Here is a 21,116-nt window from a genome sequence, read left to right on the forward strand (position 1 = left end):
CTTCTGGTTGTCTTTATTTGAGTGCGTATCCTCAGGCAAATCTTTTATGGGGAATTCAAGAACTGAAACCTCCATTCACACAATGTAGACTCTCTCATTGGTAACAACTTCAGAGGGAAATTCAGAAACAACCACAAAACAAGTAATATAATGACAATAAATACATATCTATGCATAATTAAACTCTGAATGTAAATAGACGGAGCACTCCAATCAAAAGACATACAATGACAGAATGGATTAAAAAAAAATAAGACCCATCTATATGCAACCTACAGTAGACTCATTTTAGACCTAAAGACAGTATGTACTGAAAGTGAGAGAATGGAAAAACATCTATCATGCAAATGGATGTCAAAAGAAAGCTGGAGGGGCGCCTGGGTGGCTCAGTGGATTAAAGCCTCTGCCTTCAGCTCGGGTCATGATCTCAGGGTCCTGGGATCGAGCCCCGCATCGGGCTCTCTGCTCTGCAGGGAGCCTGCTTCCTCCCCTCTCTCTCTGCCTGCCTCTATGCCTACTTGTGATCTCTCTCTCTCTCTCTCTCTCTGTCAAATAAATAAAATCTTTAAAAAAAAAAAGAATAAAAAAAAAAAAGAAAGCTGGAGTAGCAATTCTTACAACAGAGAAAATAGATTTTAAAACAAAGACTGGGGGCACCTGGGCGGCTCAGTTGGTTAACTGGCTTAGGTCATGATCCTGGAATCCCAGGATCAAGCCCTGCATCAGGGATCCTGTTCGAGAGGGAGCCTGCTTCTTCCTCTCCCTCTCACTCACACTCCCTCTCAAATAAATAAAATCTTTAAAAAAATTTTTAAAAAATAAAACAAAGACTGTAAGAAAAAACAAAGGACACTACATATTAATAAAGGATACAACAGGACCAGAAGATGTAACAATTGTAAATATTCATGCACCCAACATAGGAGTCACCCAAATACACAGAACAGTTAATAACAAACATAAAATAACTGATAGTAATACAATAATAGTAGGGGAATTTAACACCTTGCTTACATCAATGGACAGATCATCCAATCAGAAAATCAACAAAAAAGCAAAGGCTTTTTTTTTTAAAGATTTTATTTACTTATTTGACAGAGAGAGATCACAAGTAGGCAGAGAGGCAGGCAGAGAGAGAGGAAGGGAAGCAGGCTTCCTGCTGAGCAGAGAGCCCGATGCGGGGCTCGATCCCAGGACCCTGAGATCATGACCTGAGCCGAAGGCAGCGGCTTAACCCACTGAGCCACCCAGCCGCCCCAAGCAAAGTCTTTTTTGAGTGACACATCAAACCATGTAGATTTTAAAAATAGTATATATATATTTCTTTTACATATTTTATATACACATAAAATATATATTTATAAAATATATGTATACATATTTTAACATTCCATCTTAAAACATCAGAATACACATACTTTTTAAGTGCACACTCAGAGCATTCTCCAGAATATTAGATAACAAATTAAGTCTAAACAAATTAAAAAAGATCCAAGTCATACCATGCATCTTTTCTGACCGCAATGCTATGAAACCAGTAATGAACCACAAGAAAAAATCTGGAAAGACCACAAATACATAGAGGTTAAATAACATGCTTCTAGATGATGTATGGTTAACCAGGAAATCAAAAAAGAAACCCAAGGATATAAATAAATGAAAATGAAAACACAACAGTCCCAAAATTTTGGGATGTACCAAAACTGTTCTAAGAGGAAAGTTTATAGCAACAGAGGCCTACTTCGAGAAACAAAAAAAATCTCAAGTAACTTAACCATATACCTAAAAGTGCTAGAAAAAGAACAAAAACCCAAAACCAGTAGAAGGAAGGAAGGATTAATAATTAGAGCAGAAAAAAATAAAATACAAACAACCAAACAAACAAACAAAAAAACCCCAAGAGAACAGATCAACAAAACTGATAAGCCTTTTGCCAGACTCAGCCAAAAAGAGAGAGGACTCAAATAAGCCAAATCACAAGTGAAAAAAGAAAAAATAACAACAGACAGCACAGAAATACAAAAGCTTGTAAGACAGTATGAAGAAAAATTCTATGCCAACAACTTCCCCACTGAATCAAGGAAGAAAGAGAAAATATGGACAGGTCGCCAGCAACGAGACTGAATCAGTAATCAAAGAACTTCCAACAACAAAAGTCCAAGACCAGACAGCTTTGCAGGTGAATGCTACCAAACATTTAAAGAGTTAGTGCCCATTTTCCTCAAACTATTCCACAAAATACAAAAGGAAGGAAAACTTCCAGGTTCATTCTATGAGGCCAGCATTACCCTGATACAAATCAGATAAAGACAGTACAAAAAAGAGAACTGCGGACCAGTATCTCTAACAAACACAAATGCAAAAATCCTCAACAAAATACTAGCAAACCCAAATCGAACAATATATTAAAAACAATCATTCACCATGAGCAAATGGGATTTATTCCTGGGTTTCAAGGGTAGTTCAATATTAACAAATCAACCAATATGGTACATTACATCCATAAGAGAAAAGGTAAGAACCATATGATCATTTCAACAGATGCAAAAAAAGCATCTGACAAAGTAAAAGATCTATTTATGACAAAAAGCCTCAACAAAGGAGGTGTAGAAGGAACATATCTCAAGATAATAAAGGTCTTATATGAAAAATCCCCAGCCATCATATTCAGTAAAGAAAAACTAAGAACTTTTCCCCTACAGTCAGGAACATGAGACAGATACCCATTCTCTCCAATTTTATTCAACATAGTACAGGAAGTCCTAGCCACAGAAATCACAACAAAAAGAAATAAAAGGCATCTAAATTGGCAAGGAAGAAATAAAACTCTATTTGCAGATAACATGATACTATATAAAAAAATCCTCAAGACTGCACCAAAAAACTACTAGAAATGGTAAATGGATTCAGGAAGTCACAGGATACAAAATCAACATACAGAAAACTGTGGCATTTCTGTATACTATAAGTGAAGCAGCAGAGAAATTTAAAGAAATAATCTCATTATAATTCCACCAAAAATAATAAAATACCTAGAAATTAAACTTAACCAAGGAGGCAAAAGACCTGTACTATAAAAACATAGAATACTGAAAGAAACTAAAGGCAACAGAAACAAATGGAAAGATATTCCATGTTCATGGACTGGATGAACAAGTATTGTAAAAATGTCCATACTACCCAAAGTAATCTACAGATTTAACGCAATCCCTATCAATATACCAACAGCATTTTTCACAGAATTAGAACAACCTTAAAATTTGTATAGAACCACAAAGACCCCGAATAGCAAAAGCAATCTGGGGAAAAAAAATCAAAGCTGGAAGTACCATAATTCCAGATTTCAAGTTATATTACAAAGCTATCGTATTCAAAACAGTATGGCAATGGCACAAAATAAACACATGGGGGCACTTGGATGGCTAAATTGGTTAAGTGTCTGACTCTTGATTTTGGTTCAGGTCATGATCTCAGGGTTGTAAGATAGAGCATGTTGGGCTCCACATGGGGCATGGAGCCTGCCTAAGATTCTTACTCTCTCTCTCCCCGTCTCTAAAAAAATGAGACACATAGATCAATGGGACAAAATAAAAAATCCAGAAATAAACCCACAATTATATGGCCAATTAATCTTCAACAAAGGAGGAAAGAATATGCAATGGGAAAAAAACAGCCTCTTCAACAAACGGTGTTGACAAACCTAGAATAGCTACATGCAAAAGAATGAAATTGGCCCGCTTTCTTAACTCATGCACAAAAATAAACTCAAAATGGATTAAAGACCTGAATGTGATACTAGAAACCATAAAAATCCTAGAAGAGAGCATAGTCAGTAATCTTTCTGACATAAATTGTGGCAACATTTTTCTAGATAAGTCTCCTGAGGCAAGGGAAACAAAAGCAAACATAAACCAATGGGACTACATCAAAATAAAAAAACTTCTGCACAAAAAGGAAACAATCAACAAGACTAAAATACAACCTATGGAATGGGAGAAGATACTTGCAAATAACATATCTGATAGTTACTATTCAAAATACACAAAGAACTTACACAACTCAACACCAATAAAACACATACTCCAATGAAAAAATGGGCATAAGACACAAACAGATATTTCTCCAAAGAAAACAGAGGGCCAACAACCTCATGAAAAGATGTCCAACATCACTCATCATCATGGAAATGCAAAACAAAACCACAATGAGATATCACTTCACAACTGTCAGAATGGCCAAAATAAAAAACACAAGAAACAATAAATGTTGGCGAGGATATAGAGGAAAAGAAACTTCCATGTACTGTTGGTAGGAAAGCAATCTGGTCCAGCCCCTGTGGAAAAAAGTATGGTGGTTCCTCAAAATATTAAAAATAGAACTACCATATGATCCAGTAATCACATTACTGGGTATTTACACAAAGAATATGAAAACAATAATTCAAAAGGATATGTGCACCCCTGTTTATTGCAGCATTATTTACAATAGCCAAATTATGAATGGAGTCCAAGTGTCCATCCATACATGAATGGATAAAGATGATGTGGTATTTATATACAACAGAGTATTACTTATCCATAAAAAAGAATGAAATCTTGCCATTTGCAACAACATGGACGGACCCAGAGTGTATAATGTTAAGCAAAAGAAGTCAAAGAAAGACAAATACCATATGATTTCACTCATGTGGAATTTTAGATACAAACCAAGGAAGAGACAATGCGAAAAAACCAGACTTTTAACTATAGAGAACAGAACTTTTAACGATAGAGAACATTTTAACTATAGAGAACAAAACTTTTAACTATAGAGAACAGACAGCTACCAGAGACGAGGTGGGTGGGTGGATGGGTGAAACACGTAAAGAGGGTTAAGAGTAAACTTATCTTGATGAGCAATAAGTAATATACAGAATTACTGAATCATTGTATTGTACACCTGGAACTAACACAACACTGTATGCTAACTATACTGGAATGAAAATAAGGTTTTTGGAATCAGGTATTTTGCAACTTTACTAAAAAAAACCACTGAACTGGAGCACCTGGGTAGCTCAATCAGTTCAAAGTCCAACTCTTGATTTAAACTCAGGGAGGTGAGTTCTAGTCCCATATTGGGCTCCACACTGGGCATGGAGTGTGCTTAAGATTCTCCCTCTCCCTCTGCCTGCCACCTCCCCTCCCCGAGCTCATGCATGTATCTGGCTTAAAAAAAAAAAACACACACACATTTAAATGCATATTTTAAAAGTGTAAAATTCTTGGTATCTAAATTATATCTCAATTAAAAAGCAAGATTGTGAAAATCTAAGGTTTTAAAAACTTTAGGTTGTTAAAAGAATTTAAATGTGGAATATGTGTAATTAAATACATGATTTCAGGATAAAATTTAAATGTTAATTCTCAAAAGGATAGTTAAATAATATAAAATAATCATCCAAGAAGAGCAGACTACCTATATATCCCAGATTATACAAAAGAAGATGGAAATAGGAGGAAATGTGTGATAGTTACAGTGATTTTCTCATCTTACAAAAGAAAGAACCAGAAGATACTACTCATGGTTGATGTAAACAAAGGGAAAATGTTAGATTAAAAAAAAAAAAGCTTTATGGATTACTAGCAAAACATAAAACAATGCATTTCTTTCAAGTCACGTAAGAAAAATGTTCAAGAAAAGACATTTAATTTAAAGTGAAAAAGGAATCTAGGTATACCAACTGCTAGAGTCCCTGTGGGAAAAAGTATGTAGGTTCCTCCAAAAGTTAAAAATATAACTACCATATAATCTAGTAATCACACTACTGGGTATTTAAGCAAAGAATATGAAAATGCAAATTCAAAAGGATATATGCACCCTTATGTTTATTACAAGTTGATTCACAACAGACAAATCATGGAAACAGCCCAAGTGTCCATCCATAAGTGAACGTATAAAGATGAGGTGTGTGTATATATCTATATATGTAGATATATAGATATATACACACACATATACATACAATGAAATATTACTCCACCATAAAGAAAGAAATCTTGCCATTTACAAAACTTGGATGGATCTAGAGTATATTACTAAACAAAATAAGTCATTTAGAGACCATAAAACCATATGGTCTTACTCATATGTGGAATTCAAGAAACAAGCCAAAAAAAAAAAAAAAAAAAAGAATAAAGGAAAAAAGAGACAAACCAAAAAACTGACCCTTGCCAACAGGGAACAAACTGATGCTGACCCCAGAGAGGAGGTGACTGGGGGAACAGGTGAAATAGGTGAAGAAAGATCAAGAATACATTTATCATGATGAGCACTAAATAATGTACATCTTTTTTTTAATTTAATTTTACTTTTTCAGTGTTGCAAGACTCACTGTTTATGCACCACACCCAGTGCTCCATGCAGTACATGCCCTTCTTGATACCCACCACCAGGCTCACCTTTTTTAATCACTAGATTGTACACCTGAAACTAACGGAATACTGTATATTAACTATATTGGAATTTAAAAAAAAAAAGAAAACAGAAAATAGCAAGAAAGCATTTTTAAAGGTTTACTAATTACCAATTACTCTGTAAGTAAATTCACCCATTAAGCATCCTTTAGATACATTTAAAGTATCTGCACATGGCTCATTTAAAACAAATAGGTCGAGAAAGATTGAGTGGAAAAGGTAAAGATACATAAAAAGAAAATAATGGTTACATTAAAGTAGAACCCAAGATGTAAAAACATTACGTGAGAAGAAAAGATTTTTTAAAAATCCACAAGTCATACAACTTTATACACTAAATAACATAAAAACTGTTAATCATACAAAAATAAATAGATATTAAATACAGAATTACAGGGAGACTTAGATATACAATTATAGTCAGCATAAATATAAATAAGGTTAAATAAAAGTCATTTCATGTCAAATAATGTAGGCCTTAGATATTAACAGTTTGGACTTAAAAGCAAAAGGTGATAAAAACTGTTTAAGAATGTTCTTTCAGGGAGAGGAGCCAAGATGACGGAGGAGTAGCAGCTGAGATCACATCAGGTAGCAGGAGATCAGCTAGATAGCTTATCAATCCATTGTGAACACCTGCAAATCCAACAGGAGATTGAAGAGAAGAGCAGCAGCAATTCTAGAAACAGAAAATCGACCACTTTCTGAAAGGCAGAACCTGTACAGAAGTGAATCCAAAGCAACGGGGAAGATAGACCGCGGCAGGAGGGGCCGGCTCCCGGTAAGCGGCAGAGCAACGGAGCACAAAATATGAACTTTTAAAACTCTGCTCCATGGAGGGACATTGCTCCAGAAGCTAAGCTGGAGTGAAGCTCATGCGGGGACAGCGTGGTCTCAGGTCCCGTGGGGTGACAGAAGGTGTCTGAGAGTTGCAGAGCTCACAGGTATTAGAGCAGGGAAGCCGTATACAGACACTGAGCCGAGGAGTGAGCTCTCAGCTTGGGGTTACCTTAAACTGTGATCTGCGGCACAGTCAGGCCACTGCTCTTTCAGCAGGGAACCAACAAGGTCCAGGGAGACCCCTGGAAGAGCGCAGGGATCTGCTGGGTTTGGAGACTTTAGACAGGGCTGTGTGCCAGAAACAGAGACGCTTGGTCACAGGCTAGGTGAGCTCAGAGCATGGCTGGAGACCAGGGAGATGGGAGGGATTGAGCGCTTTTCTCCAAGGGAGCACTGAGGAGTGGAACTCTGAACTCTCGGCTGCTCGGGCCAGAGATTGGGAGGCCGCCATTTTCGTGCCTGTCCTCAGGAACTCTACGGAAAGCATTCAGGGAACAAAAGCCCCTGAAAGCCAACCCAAGCCAATTACTTAGTCTGGCCCAGGGTAATGGCGGTGCAATTCCACCTCAAGCAAAGACATTTGAGAATCACTACGGCAGGGCCCTCCCTAAGAAGATCAGCAAGAAACCCAGCCAACACCCAGTTCACTTACCAAGGAGAACAGCGGAATTCCAGAGGAGGAGAAAGCAAAGCATGGAATTCATGGCTTTCTACCCATGATTCTTTAGTCTTGCAAAGTTAATTTTTTTTTAATTTTATTTTTTTCTTATGCTAAAATTTTTAACTCTTTCCTCTTTTAACATTTTTTAACTAGTTTATCTTAACAACACATTTCATTAAAAAAATCTTTTTGAACCCTCATTATTATAGACATATTTTATCCTTCATTGTATCTAACTTTATTTTTTGTATACACAGAGGATTTCTTCTTCTAAAAAAATTTGGGATTCAACTTGGGCTAACAGATCAAAATATACCCTAAATCCAGCACAGGCCTTTGTTCTAGTCTCCGGCATAAGCAAATTCTCTCCACTTCCTTTTTCTTTATTCTCCCAACCAACTTATCTTATCAATCCTTTTTTTAGAAATTTAAAAAAAATTTCTTTCATCATATTTCATCCCTTCATCGTGTTTACCCTTATTATTTGGGGGTGTGTGTGTGTGTGTATTTTTGATTTTTTAAAATTTGGGGAGTTAGTTTCTTCTAAGAGACCGAAATACTCCCAAAATTAAGAGGGTTACTCTGTTCTATGCACCAGTCTAATATATATTTTTTCTTTTTTATATTTTTTCTTTATTTTTTCTTTTTTTAATTTTTATTTCCTGAACTTTTTACCCCTTACTTCCCCCTACAATTTGGGGTCTCTTCTGATTTTGTTAAAGCACATTTTCCTGGGGTCTTTGCCACCCTTTTCATATTTTATTTGCTCCTTCATTTATTCTTACCTGGATAACAACAGAATATACATTCTTCTCTAGTGCACATGGAACATTCTCCAGAATAGACCACATCCCGGGCCATAAATCAGGTCTCAACTAGTATCAAAAGATTGGAATCATTCCCTGCATATTTTCAGACCACAATGCTCTGAAGCTAGAACTCAACCACAAGAGGAAATTTGAAAAGAACTGAAATACATGGGAGACTAAAGAGCATCCTTCTAAAGAATGAATGGGTCAACCAGGAAATTAAAGAAGAATTGAAAAAATTCATGGAAACAAATGATAATGAAAACACAACAGTTCAAAATCTGTGGGACACAGCAAAGACAGTCCTGAGAGGAAAATATATAGCAATGCAAGCCTTTCTCAAGAAACAAGAAAGTTCTCAAATACACAACCTAACCCTACACCTAAAAGAGCTCGAGAAAGAACAACAAAAAAAGCCTAAACCCAGCAGGAGAAGAGAAATAATAAAGATCAGAGCAGAAATAAATGAAATAGAAACCAAAAAAACAATAGAACAAATCAACAAAATGAGGAGCTAGTTCTCTGAAAGAATAAGATTGATAAACCACTGGCCAGACTTTCAAAAAGAAAAGAGAAAGGACCCACATAAATAAAATCATGAATAAAAGAGGAGAGATCACAACCAACATCAAAGAAATACAAACAATTAAAGAACATAATATGAGCAACTCTACCCAGCAAATTTGACAATCTGGAAGAAATGAATACATTGCTAGGGACATATAAACGACCAAAACTGAACCAGGAAGAAACAGAAAACCTGAACAGACCCATAACCACTAATGAGATTGAAACAGTCATCAAAATCTCCAAACAAGAGCACAGGGCCAGATGGCTTCCCAGGGGAATTCTACCAAACATTTAAAGAAGAATTAATTCCATGGGGCACCTGGGTGGCTCAGTGGGTTAAGCCTCTGCCTTCGGCTCAGGTCAAGATCTCAGGGTCCTGGGATCGAGTCCCATATTGGGCTCTCTGCTCAGCAGGGAGCCTGCTTCCCCCCTCTCTCTCTCTGCCTGCCTCTCTGCCTACTTGTGATCTCTGTCAAATAAATAAACAACATCTTTTTTAAAAGGAATTAATTCCTATTCTCCTGAAACTGTTCCAAAAAATGAAAATGGAAGGAAAACTTCCAAACTCATTTTATGAGGCCAGCATTACCTTGATCCCAAAACCAGACAAGGATCCCATAAAAAAAGAGAATTACAGACCAATATCCTTGATGAACACAGATGCAAAAATTCTCACCAAAATACTAGCCAATAGGATCCAACAGTACATTAAAAAGATTATTCACAATGACCAAGTGGGATTTATTCCAGGGCTGCAAGGTTGGTTCAACATCCACAAATCAATCAATGTGATACAATACATTAAGAAAAGAAAGAGCAAGAACCATATGATACTCTCAATAGATGCTGAAAAAGCATTTGACAAAGTACAGCATCCTTTCCTGATCAAAACTCTGCAAAGTGTAGGGATGGAGGGTACATACCTCAATATCATCAAAGCCATCTACGAAAAACTTCTGGCGAATATCATTCTCAATGGAGAAAAACTCAGAGCTTTTCCGCTAAGGTCAGGAACACGGCAGGGATGTCCATTATCACCACTGCTATTCAACGTAGTACTAGAAGTCCTAGCCTCAGCAATCAGACAAACAAAAAGAAATTAAAGGCATCCAAATCAGCAAAATCGTCGTCAAACTCTCACTCTTTGCAGATATGTTACTTTATGTGCAAAACCCAAAAGACTCCAGTCCAAATCTGCTAGAACTTGTACAGGAATTCAGTAAGGTGTCAGGATATAAAATCAATGCACAGAAATCAGTTGCATTTCTATACACCAACAACAAGGCAGAAGAAAGAGAAATTAAGGAGTCAATCCCATTTACAACTGCACCCAAAACCATAAGATACCTAGGAATAAACCTAACCAAAGAGGCAAAGAATCTATACTCAGAAAACTATAAAGTACTCTTGAAAGAAATTGAGGAAGACACAAAGAAATGGAAAAATGTTCCATGCTCATGGATTGGAAGAACAAATATTGTGAAAATGTCTATGCTACCTAAAGCAATCTACACATTTAATGCAATCCCTATCAAAATCCCATCCATTTTTTTCAAAGAAATGGAACAAATAATCCTAAAATTTATATGGAACCAGAAAAGACCTCGAATAGCCAGAGGAATACTGAAAAAGAAAGCCAAAGTTGGTGGCATCACAGTTTCAGACTTCAAGCTCTAGTACAAAGCTGTCATCAAGACAGTATGGTACTGGCACAAAAACAGACACATAGATCAATGGAACAGAATTGAGAGCCCAGAAATAGACCCTCAACTCTATGGTCAACTAATCTTTGACAAAGCAGGAAAGAATGTCCAATGGAAAAAAGACAGACTCTTCAACAAATGTCACTGAGAAAATTGGAAAGCCACATGCAAAAAAATGAAATTGGACCATTTCCTTACACCAGACTCAAAATGGATGAAGGACCTCAATGTGAGATAGAAATACATCAAAATCCTTGAGGAGAACACAGGCAACAACCTCTTTGACCTCAGCCATAGCAACATCTTCCTAGGAACATCGCCAAAGGCAAGGGAAGCAAGGGCAAAAGTGAACTACTGGGACTTCATCAAGATCAAAAGCTTTTGCACAGCAAAGGAAACGGTTAACAAAACCAAAAGACAACTGACAGAATGGGAGAAGATATTTGCAAATGACATATCAGATAAAGGCCTACTATCCAAAATCTATAAAGAACTTAACAAACTCAACATCCAAAGAAGAAATGATCCAATCAAGAAATGGGCAGAGGACATGAACAGACATTTCTGCAAAGAAGACATCCAGATGGCCAACAGACACATGAAAAAATGCTCCACATCAGTTGGCATCAGGGAAATATAAATCAAAACCACAATGAGATATCACTTCACACCAGTCAGAATGCCTAAATTAACAAGTCAGGAAATGACAGATGCTGGCAAGGATGCAGAGAAAGGAGAACCCTCCTACACTGTTGGTGGGAATGCAAGCTGGTGCAGCCACTCTGGGAAACCATATGGAGGTTCCTCAAAAAGTTGAAAATTGGGGTGCCTGGGTGGATCAGTGGGTTGAGCCGCTGCCTTTGGCTCAGGTCGTGATCTCAGGGTCCTGGGATCGAGTCCCGCATCGGGCTCTCTGCTCAGCAGGGAGCCTGCTTCCCTCTCTCTCTGCCTGCCTCTCTGTCTACTTGTGATCTCTCTCTGTCGGGTAAATAAGTAAAATCTTAAAAAAAAAAAAAAAAAGTTGAAAATAAAGCTACCCTATGACCCAGCAGTCGCAGTACCGGGTATTTAGCCTAAAGATCCAAATGTAGTGATCCGAAGGGACACGTGCACCCGAGTGTTTATAGCAGCAATGTCCACAATAGCCAAACTATGGAAAGAACCTAGATGTCCATCAACAGACGAATGGATAAAGAAGATGTGGTGTATATATATGCAATGGAATACTATGCAGCCATCAAAAGAAATGAAATCTTGCCATTTGCGATGACGCAGATGGAACCAGAGGGTATTATGCTTAGCAAAATAAGTCAATTAGAGAAAGATAATTATCATATGATCTCCCTGATACGAGGAAGTTGAGAGGCAACATGGGGGTATTGGGGGGTAGGAAAAGAATAAATGAAACAGGATGGCATCGGGAGGGAGACAAACCATAAGAGTCTCTTAATCTCACAAAACAAACTGAGGGTTGCTGGGGTGAGGGGGGTAGGGAGAGGGTGGTGGGGTTATGGACATTGGGAAAGGTATGTGCTATGTTGAGTGCTGTGAAGTGTCTAAACCTGGTGATTCACAGACCTGTACCCCTGGGGCTAATAATACATTATATGTTAATAAAAAATAAAAAATTTTGGTAACAAAATGTTTTGTTTATACTGATGTGAAGGATGGAGGGTGAACAGAGTAGGAAGACAATCTTCCTGAATGAAAGAATGAATGGCAAAAAAAACAAAAGAAAGAAAAAGAAAGAATGAATGAATGGCAATCAGAATTCATTGCCCATGGTCAATCCCATAATGAAATACATTTCTAGGAAATGCTGCTTTGAGAAGACTGGTTCCCATTTGGGTGTACCTTATTCTACGTTTATATAGCTCTTTGCTCTTTACAAAGTGCTTTCACATTCCTAATGCAGCACTGTAACAAACAGGAAAGGACAGTGTCATGTAGATGAGAACAAAATAGAAACTCTTGGAAGCAAAAGAGCATGACTCAAGAAGGGGAATTCCTGTTGTCTTAAGAGGACTGTAGGTATATAAAAATGCCTTACATATGCCAGTCAAGAACCTTCTTTCACATTCAGCGTTTCTACTCCCTCCAAGAAGAGTATCAACACTGAAGCAGCAGCAACAGCCGGGAAAGACAAACATGAGTGTGAAGGGCATGGTTATAGCCTTGACTGTGATAGTCTGTGCTACAGTTGTTGAAGGTATATGGTAACTTTTATTTCTTAGCTTATAAATTCATTTTCTAATGCTTCAAATGTCTTTGTTTCCATCTTTTCTTAAAAGATTTAGTAAATTTTTATTTAATCTCACACATTAGAAGTTACTACTGCTTTGACAGACAGTGTTTGAAGTGTTTAAGGTACTAGAAGTGATTATTGAAACTGGAATTGATAAACTTCATGGAGTTTTTGATTTGGCTACAATATCTGGCAAGAGCCTTTAGCAATAGTTTTAAATGTCTGTTAAGAAGATTTTATGTGAGATAATATAATTAGGTTTCTGGATATATTCTTGAGCATGGAAACGAGGAAAATTATCTTAATCTCCAATAACTTTTCATGCTTCCTTTTATTCTTTAGCGGTTTACAAATTTAAAGAGAGAATCAACGTGTTACTTATGTTCCTTTCCCAGTAACGGCAGTGTCAAGTGCTATCTGACAGATTGCTATCTTTATCCTTAATGAGAACCCTGCTCACCTTCACCAGAATTATAAACTACAATCATCTGTTGCAATCGGAAGTATTAGTAACTGATGCTGTGATCTGTTCTAGGTTTCCCCATGTTCAAGGGGGGACGCTGTCTTTGCATAGGCCCTGGAGTAAAAGCAGTGAAAGTGGCAGATATTGAGAAAGCAACCATAATTTACCCGAGTAACAGCTGTGACAAAATAGAAGTGATGTAAGGAATGAACTTGCTAAAGACGACAGTGGTGGGAAGCTTTTTTATGTTTTCGTTTTGCTTATGTTTTTCCAACCAAAATTTGAAACTATTTTGGGTCTTCCCTTAACAGTATCAACCTTAAAGCACATAAAGGACAAAGATGCCTAAATCTCAAATCGAAGCAAGCAAGCATTATCATCAAGGTAACGTATCAGATTACTGGTATTTTATAATTAATTTTAACCAAGACAGATCTTTTGAGAAAACAGACTTGAAGAAAGATTGTTCTGCTAGGATTTTGTGCGAAGCATTTTGATAAGAGGGCTTTGATTTCACTAACTTTCCTTTTCTGCCAGAGGTTTTTACATGTCAACTTAATCACCGGGAAACAAGAACAGCACAATGCCAAAAAAACCTCTCATTTTCTCATTTCAGAAAATTCAAAGAATGAATTTTTTAAAACATCAAAATGTATGAAGTCCTGGGGAAAGAGGATTTTAAAACCTAGAACAAGTTTAACTGTGACAACTAAAGTGATAAGAATTCCACAGTAAGAAACGGATTTTCTTCCTGCCCGTTGTAAAGTACATTCATTCACTTCTATCTCAGCAAACCCCAGAAATCTGTTAGAACTATTCTTTTATGTCCAAGACAATATTTCTGTATCTAGAAGTTATGTGTTTGTACTGGATCTATCCTGCCATATTACAACCTTCACTTACAATGGCGATATTGACATTATTGCTGGAGTCGAGACTGTATGAGTTGAATGTATCCATGTGCGTAATAAATATTCCCCAAATAATTTTTAATGCAAATCCACATTTTTCCCCAAAATCACAGCACATATATGTTCTTATATATATTACCATTTTATAAAAAGGCTGTAATTCATGAAATGTACTATGAAATAAATTATAAGCTAAGGAAACAGATAAGACTATAAATATTTCATAACTGAATTAGTATTTCTGGCCTTAATTTTACTTTTTTTAGCAACTTTTTTTTCATTGAGATTTTGTTGTGGAGGCTTGGTTTTATTTATTTATTTTTTAAGTCAGCTCCACACTGGGAGCCTAACACAGGGCTTGAATTCCCAACTCTGAGATCAAGACTTGAGCTGAGACCAAGAGTCGGACACTCAACCAACTGAGCCACCCATGCACTCCTTTCATTGAGATGTGCAATAAGGATATGTGTGTTTACTGTGCATTTTGGTTTTATATATACTTAAAAATTGTAGCAATAATTTGGATACATTTTAACTTAAATATAAAACACTTTTGTCTACCAAAAAATGTTGAATTTTGAATATATGCATATGTCTGGCAATCACCTCTTTCTGGGGTTTTCTTTTTTTAATTTAAATTCCAGTTATAGTTAATATACAGTGTGATATTAGTTTCAGGTGTAGAATTCAGGTGGATTCAACACTTACATACAACACCTGGGTGCTCATAAGTATCCTCCTTAATCCCCATCACCTATTTAACCCATTTTTCCTCCCACCTACCTCCCCTTGGTAACTATCAGTTTGTTCTCTATGGTTAAGACTTTGTTTCTTGGTTTGTCTTTTTTCCCCCATGTTCATCTGTTTTGTTTCTTAAGTTCTACGTATAAGTGGAATTTATGGTACTTGTCTTTTTCTGACTGACTTATTTCACTTAGTGTAATAATACTTTCTAGCTCCATCTGAGTCATTGCAAATGGCAAGATTTCATTCTTTTTTATGGCTGAGTAGTATTTCATTATATATATATATCACAGTATTTCACTGTGTGTGTGTGTGTGTGTGTGTGTGTGTGTGTGTGTGTGTATACATCACATCTTCTTTATACTTTCAATAATCAGTGGATATTTAGGCTCTTTCCAAAATTTGGCATTTGACGAAGTATAACATCCATTCATGATAAAAACCCTCAACAAAGTAGGATTAGTAGGACATACTTCAACATAATGAAGGCAATATACAAAAAAACCTATGGCTAATATCATCCTCAATGGGTAAGAACTAAGAACTTTTCCTCTGTGGTAGGAACAAGCCAGGGATATACACTCTCACCACTACTATATAACATCGTCCTGGAAATGTTAGCCACAGCAGTAAGACAACAAAAAGAAATAAAAGGAATCCAAATTGGCAAGGAGGAAGCCAAACTTTGACTATTTGCAGAGGACATGATACTCTATATAGAAAACCTGAAAGACTTCACCAAAAAATTGCTAAAATTGATACACATATTCAGTGAATTCACAGGGAATAAAATCAATATACAGAAATTTTTTGTTGCATTTCTATACACCAATAATAAAACAGCAGAAAGGGAAATTAGAATATCAATCCCATTTACAATTGCACCAAAAACCGTAAGATCTTTAGGAATAAACCTAACCAAAGAGGTTAAAGATCTGTACTCCAGGATTCTTTTTCTTACATAAACACATAATCTACTTTTTAGTCATGCCTACACCATGAAATTTGGTGTTATCGAGATAATTTTAACTTGAAAAAAATCAAAATCATTTTCTTGTAGTAAAATATCACAAATTTTCTTAAAACAGAAACAATATGCTTTCTAAAAATTGAGATGCCTTTAACAATTTTAATTGTATTTCAAGAAATAAACAGCTACCTGTCATCACACAGAATTGTTTAGAAATATATTTTAATGGGTAACTGTGAAAGACAGTGGTCTTTTTTTTTAAAGGGGGTCTTCCTAGGTCCAAAACCCCTCTTACTCAGGGAAAATCCCTTATTATGGGAATCCGGGTTGGAGGTCAAAAGAGAAAAACCAAAGGAAGGAGATCCTCCCAGGCAGCCAGAGCAACGTCTTAGCATGATCACTCCTACCCTACCTAGACTTTGAACTCCAGCTGGCACTACAAAGATGTTATCAGTAAAAAAAAAAAAAAAAAAAAGTATTTAAAGTGGCAGTAGTAGTAATATAAATCTTAGGTTTGTGGCTTCCTAACACATATTCCTGTAGCATGACTATGGCTAGTCCTTCTGGTAACCTAGCTCTCTTGGGTTTTTTTCCATTTTCTAAGCCTGATTCTTCAGTCTTCCTACAGATTCTTCAACTAACAATTAAATTCCTTTTCTTTTGAAGCTAACCAGTCAGTGTTGGTTTCTCTGTATGTAACCAAAAATCTTAGCTGATTTAGCACTTTATACAGATACCTAGATATTTGTTTATTTAAAAACAAAAAAGAGGGGCACCTACATGGTTCAAATGGTTGGACATCTGCCTTTGGCTCAGTTCATAATCTCCAGGTCTTAGGATCAAGCCCCGCACTGGGCTCCCAGCTCGGTGGGGAGTCTTCTCCCTCTGCCTCTCCCCATGCTTGTGCTCTCAATCTCTTTCGCAAATGAATAAAATCTTTTCTTAAAAAGCAATTTTAACATATCATTTGTGCATCTTTTCCATTGATATCAGAGCCAGCCATAAAGCAGATCAGAGAACCGACAGATAAGTAAATAGCAGAGCAGGGTATCTGGCTCCAAACAGGCCCTCTTACTGACTGGCTTTCTGACTGGTGCCTATAAGCAATAATGAGATGTCAACTATTATCCAAGGTATTTGTATATAAACCTATATAATTTATATCACAAATTATAGTATAATATAGATATATATAGTATAAAGACATAGTATAGACATACAGCGTAAATATATATTTTATATATCACTAACTTACATCAACTTCCATACTGAAATGAGACTTCTATATAAATACCTAGGATGGTTTTAAGACCTGGATCTAGTATTTTACTATTGGCAGTCATTTCCTTTTTTAATAATATCTTTAAAAATTCATTGAGTTAGAACTACATGATAAATTTGGTTCTTTTAGAAAAATAGTATAGACCAGCAATAATCTACTCAATTATTACTGAGTAGATAACATATATTTAAATGTCTTCATGGCAAAATAAGCATATTAAAAAATAAATAAACTTGAGCTAAGATTCTTCCCACCTCAGTACCTTTGCAAATACTATTCCTTCTGCTTATTTTTTCACTAAACTAATGCCTACCAATCACTTAGATCTCAGCTTAAATGACATTTTCAACAGGATGTCATGCGTGAAACCACCCCTTCAATCTCAGACTAGATATCCTATTTATTTCTTTTCATAACACTGTCTTTTTTCTATTACACTATTTATTGCAACTATAACTGTAAAAATTCTTCCTCTGCTTTATATCTACTCTCCCTCCCACAAGTATAAACTCAATAAGAAAGCCATTTTAGTCCTAATCCACAGTAAAGTGCCGGGCACATGAGACTTTCAAAATATTTGAGAATAGAATGACTGGCAACAGAAACTAACTGGTTTGAAGTGAAGGTACAAAGGACTTCAAAAGTCCATCTAAACAACCTTGAGTTTTACTCTTTATATAAAGTGGAGATTCAAGAAATGTTCAAGAATAGGAGATTGAGCCATCCAGTTATTCTAAATTATTCTGGGAATAGGACACAAGGTTGACTGGAATTGGGAAAGACTGGGAAAAAAATATTTTTTCATAATTCAAGTCTGTATTTCCTAAACTTCATGTGATTCTAATATCATCTTCATAACTTTTTACCACATTTTCTGATCCATCTTCATTATATTTTGTCAAATCTGTGTATCGCCTTTATTTTACTTACATTTACATTAAAAGGCAAATTTTCACTGCTGTATGTGAAATCAGTGTCACCTGCTGTAGAAATAAAATGTAACAATAAAAGGAAACACAATGAAAAAATACTAAATTCCAGCTAGATGTTATTGTGTGCCAAATTTCAAAACCTCAGGCCTTCTCTGTCAAACAGAGATGAACATTGTTGATAAGGTGGTTGAAAGCCATACTAATACCAAATTGGGACTTTCCATGATTTAACAAGGGGTACTAAAATTACAATGAGACTGACTAAACTAATATTACATGTTACTATCAGTGAGCCCCCCCGATATTGTCCCACATTTCCGGTAACACCGGTTTGAAAAGTAAGGGGAGTAATTTGAACAGCATTACCATACAACCCACCAATCCCACTCCTGGGTATGTAACTAAAAGAAATGAAAACAGTTATTCAAACAAAAACTTGCACACAAATGTTCAGACAGCACTACTCACAATAGCTGAAATGCAGAAACACCCAAATATCCATCAAACGATAAATGGATAAAGAAAATGTGGTGTATATTCACAATAGAATATTATTTAGCCATTAAAAAGAAACGAAATACTGACATAGGCTACAATACAGATTAACCCCAAAAATAAGACGCTAAGGGGCTCCTGGGTGGCTCAGTCAGTTAACTGTTCAACTCTTAATTTTGGCTTGGGCTCCACACGCTCAGCATGAAGTCTGCTTGTCTCTCTCCCTAACCCCCACTCCGCCACTTGTGCTGTTTGTCTCTCTCACTCTCTCTCTAAAATAAACAAAAACTCTGGGGTGGGTGGGAGAAGATGCTAAGGAAAAGAACCAAACACAAAAGGTAATATATGTATGATTCCATTTATATGAATTATCTAGAATAGGCAAATCCATAGAAATGGAAACAGATTAGTGGTTGTCAGGGGCTGAGAGAAGATAATGAGAAGGGACTGCTAAATGGGTACAGAGTTTCTGTCTGGGTAGTAAAAAAGGTTTAGAACTTTAGAGAATAGTGATGATTGTATAACACTGTGAGTGCGCTTAAAGCCACTGAATTGTATACTTTTAAGTGGTTAAAATGTTAACCTTTATGTGTGCTTTATCATGATAGAAAAAATAAGGGCTAAACTGAAGTAATAAGGGTGAAAACAGAAATATGACAAAATTACATTGCTGAAAGAAAATCATTAAGACTTAGTGACAGATTAGATGTGAAGGCTGAAGCTGAGGAAAGGAATCAAGGAAAAAGCTAAGGATCTGAATCTGAAATGAAAGCAAAGCAGGGAATCAGGAAAAACTGAGATTTTGATGTTTAAAAGATTAATACTGTCACTAACACAAATAGGGAGATCAGGGGAAGATATGGTTTAGAGAAGAAAACTATAGGTTGGAATATATATATTTAAAGATGTTATTTATTTGAGGACAGAGAGAGAGAGAGAGAGCGAGAGAGGAGGAGCAGGGGGAAGGACAGAGGGAGCAGGAGAAGCAGACTCCCCACTGAGTAGGGAGTGGACTTGGGGGTTGATCCTGGGACTCCAGGATGATGACCTGAGCCAAAGGCAGATGCTTAACCAACTGAGCCACCCAGGCACCCCTGTAGGTTGAGTTTTAACTATATATAACCTGAGATACCAAATATTTACAGTGATTTAGAAATTCAGAACTGTTTCCTCTAATTAACTAAAAGGAGCTTATAAATAGATGGGATAATTTTGCATAATAGTACTAAAAAGATTATAATTATGTTTGGTTATTGAGTATGTACTAAATATATCCACATAGAATTAATATTTTCTTTATTATATGTTTTTACTGCTTTAAATGTTGTTCAGTTCTGGTTTTCTCTGATACCTTCTAAAATGCAAAGCTGGTATTTTCCTTTTAAAATCTTTCAACCTGGGGCACCTGGGTGGCTCAGTGGGTTAAACCTCTGCCTTCAGCTCAGGTCATGATCTCAGGGTCCTGGGATCAAGCCCCACATCATGCTCTCTGCTCAGCAGGGAGCCTGCTTCCCCCTCTCTCTCTGCCTGCCTCTCTGCTACTTGTGATCTCTGTCAAATAAATAAAATCTTTAAAAAAAATCTTCCAACACCTTCTCACTGCCTTCTGAATAAAGTATCCAGGTGTGCACTGTCTTTATAACAGCTCTGCAAAACAAAACGCTGAACACCCTTTCACTTTTCACTTTTTTCCATAAAAGCTAAAATCCTCTTTGGATTCCTTTCAGTTCTCAAAAACAGATACTAATGTGTCTTTTGTTAAGAAGTGGCATGCAGCACCTGGGTGGCTCAGATGGTTAAGTGTCCAACTTCAATTCAGTTCATGATCTCAGACTCCTGGGATGGAACCATGCCTGTCTGGCTCTGTTTGTCCCTCTGCCCCTCCCCCCAATCGTACATGCTTGCTCTCTCTTGCTCAACTAAATAAAATCTTTAAAAAAAAAAAGAAAGAAAGAAAAAGTGGTGTAACACAAGCTTCCAAAATACAAGGGATACTTGTACACCTTATAAAGTGATCATTAAGACTAAATGTGATAAAT

At 36.4% G+C, this 21,116-nt stretch overlaps 1 protein-coding gene across 1 annotated transcript; it reads left to right on the plus strand.

Moving 5' to 3' along the window:
- Window positions 1-13,087: 13,087 nt before the first annotated feature.
- LOC111149304 (C-X-C motif chemokine ligand 11) lies at window positions 13,088-14,664 on the plus strand. Its single transcript, XM_022506294.1, has 4 exons — window positions 13,088-13,244; window positions 13,816-13,942; window positions 14,055-14,127; window positions 14,360-14,664. The coding sequence occupies exons 1-4, from the start codon at window positions 13,088-13,090 to the stop codon at window positions 14,399-14,401; spliced, it is 399 nt and encodes a 132-aa protein (XP_022362002.1). The 3' UTR covers window positions 14,402-14,664.
- The last annotated feature ends 6,452 nt before the right edge of the window (window positions 14,665-21,116 follow it).

This window comes from Enhydra lutris, unplaced genomic scaffold (genome assembly GCF_002288905.1).
Source record: "Enhydra lutris kenyoni isolate GAN:26980312 unplaced genomic scaffold, ASM228890v2 scaffoldscaffold21, whole genome shotgun sequence".
Lineage (NCBI taxonomy): Eukaryota > Metazoa > Chordata > Mammalia > Carnivora > Mustelidae > Enhydra > Enhydra lutris.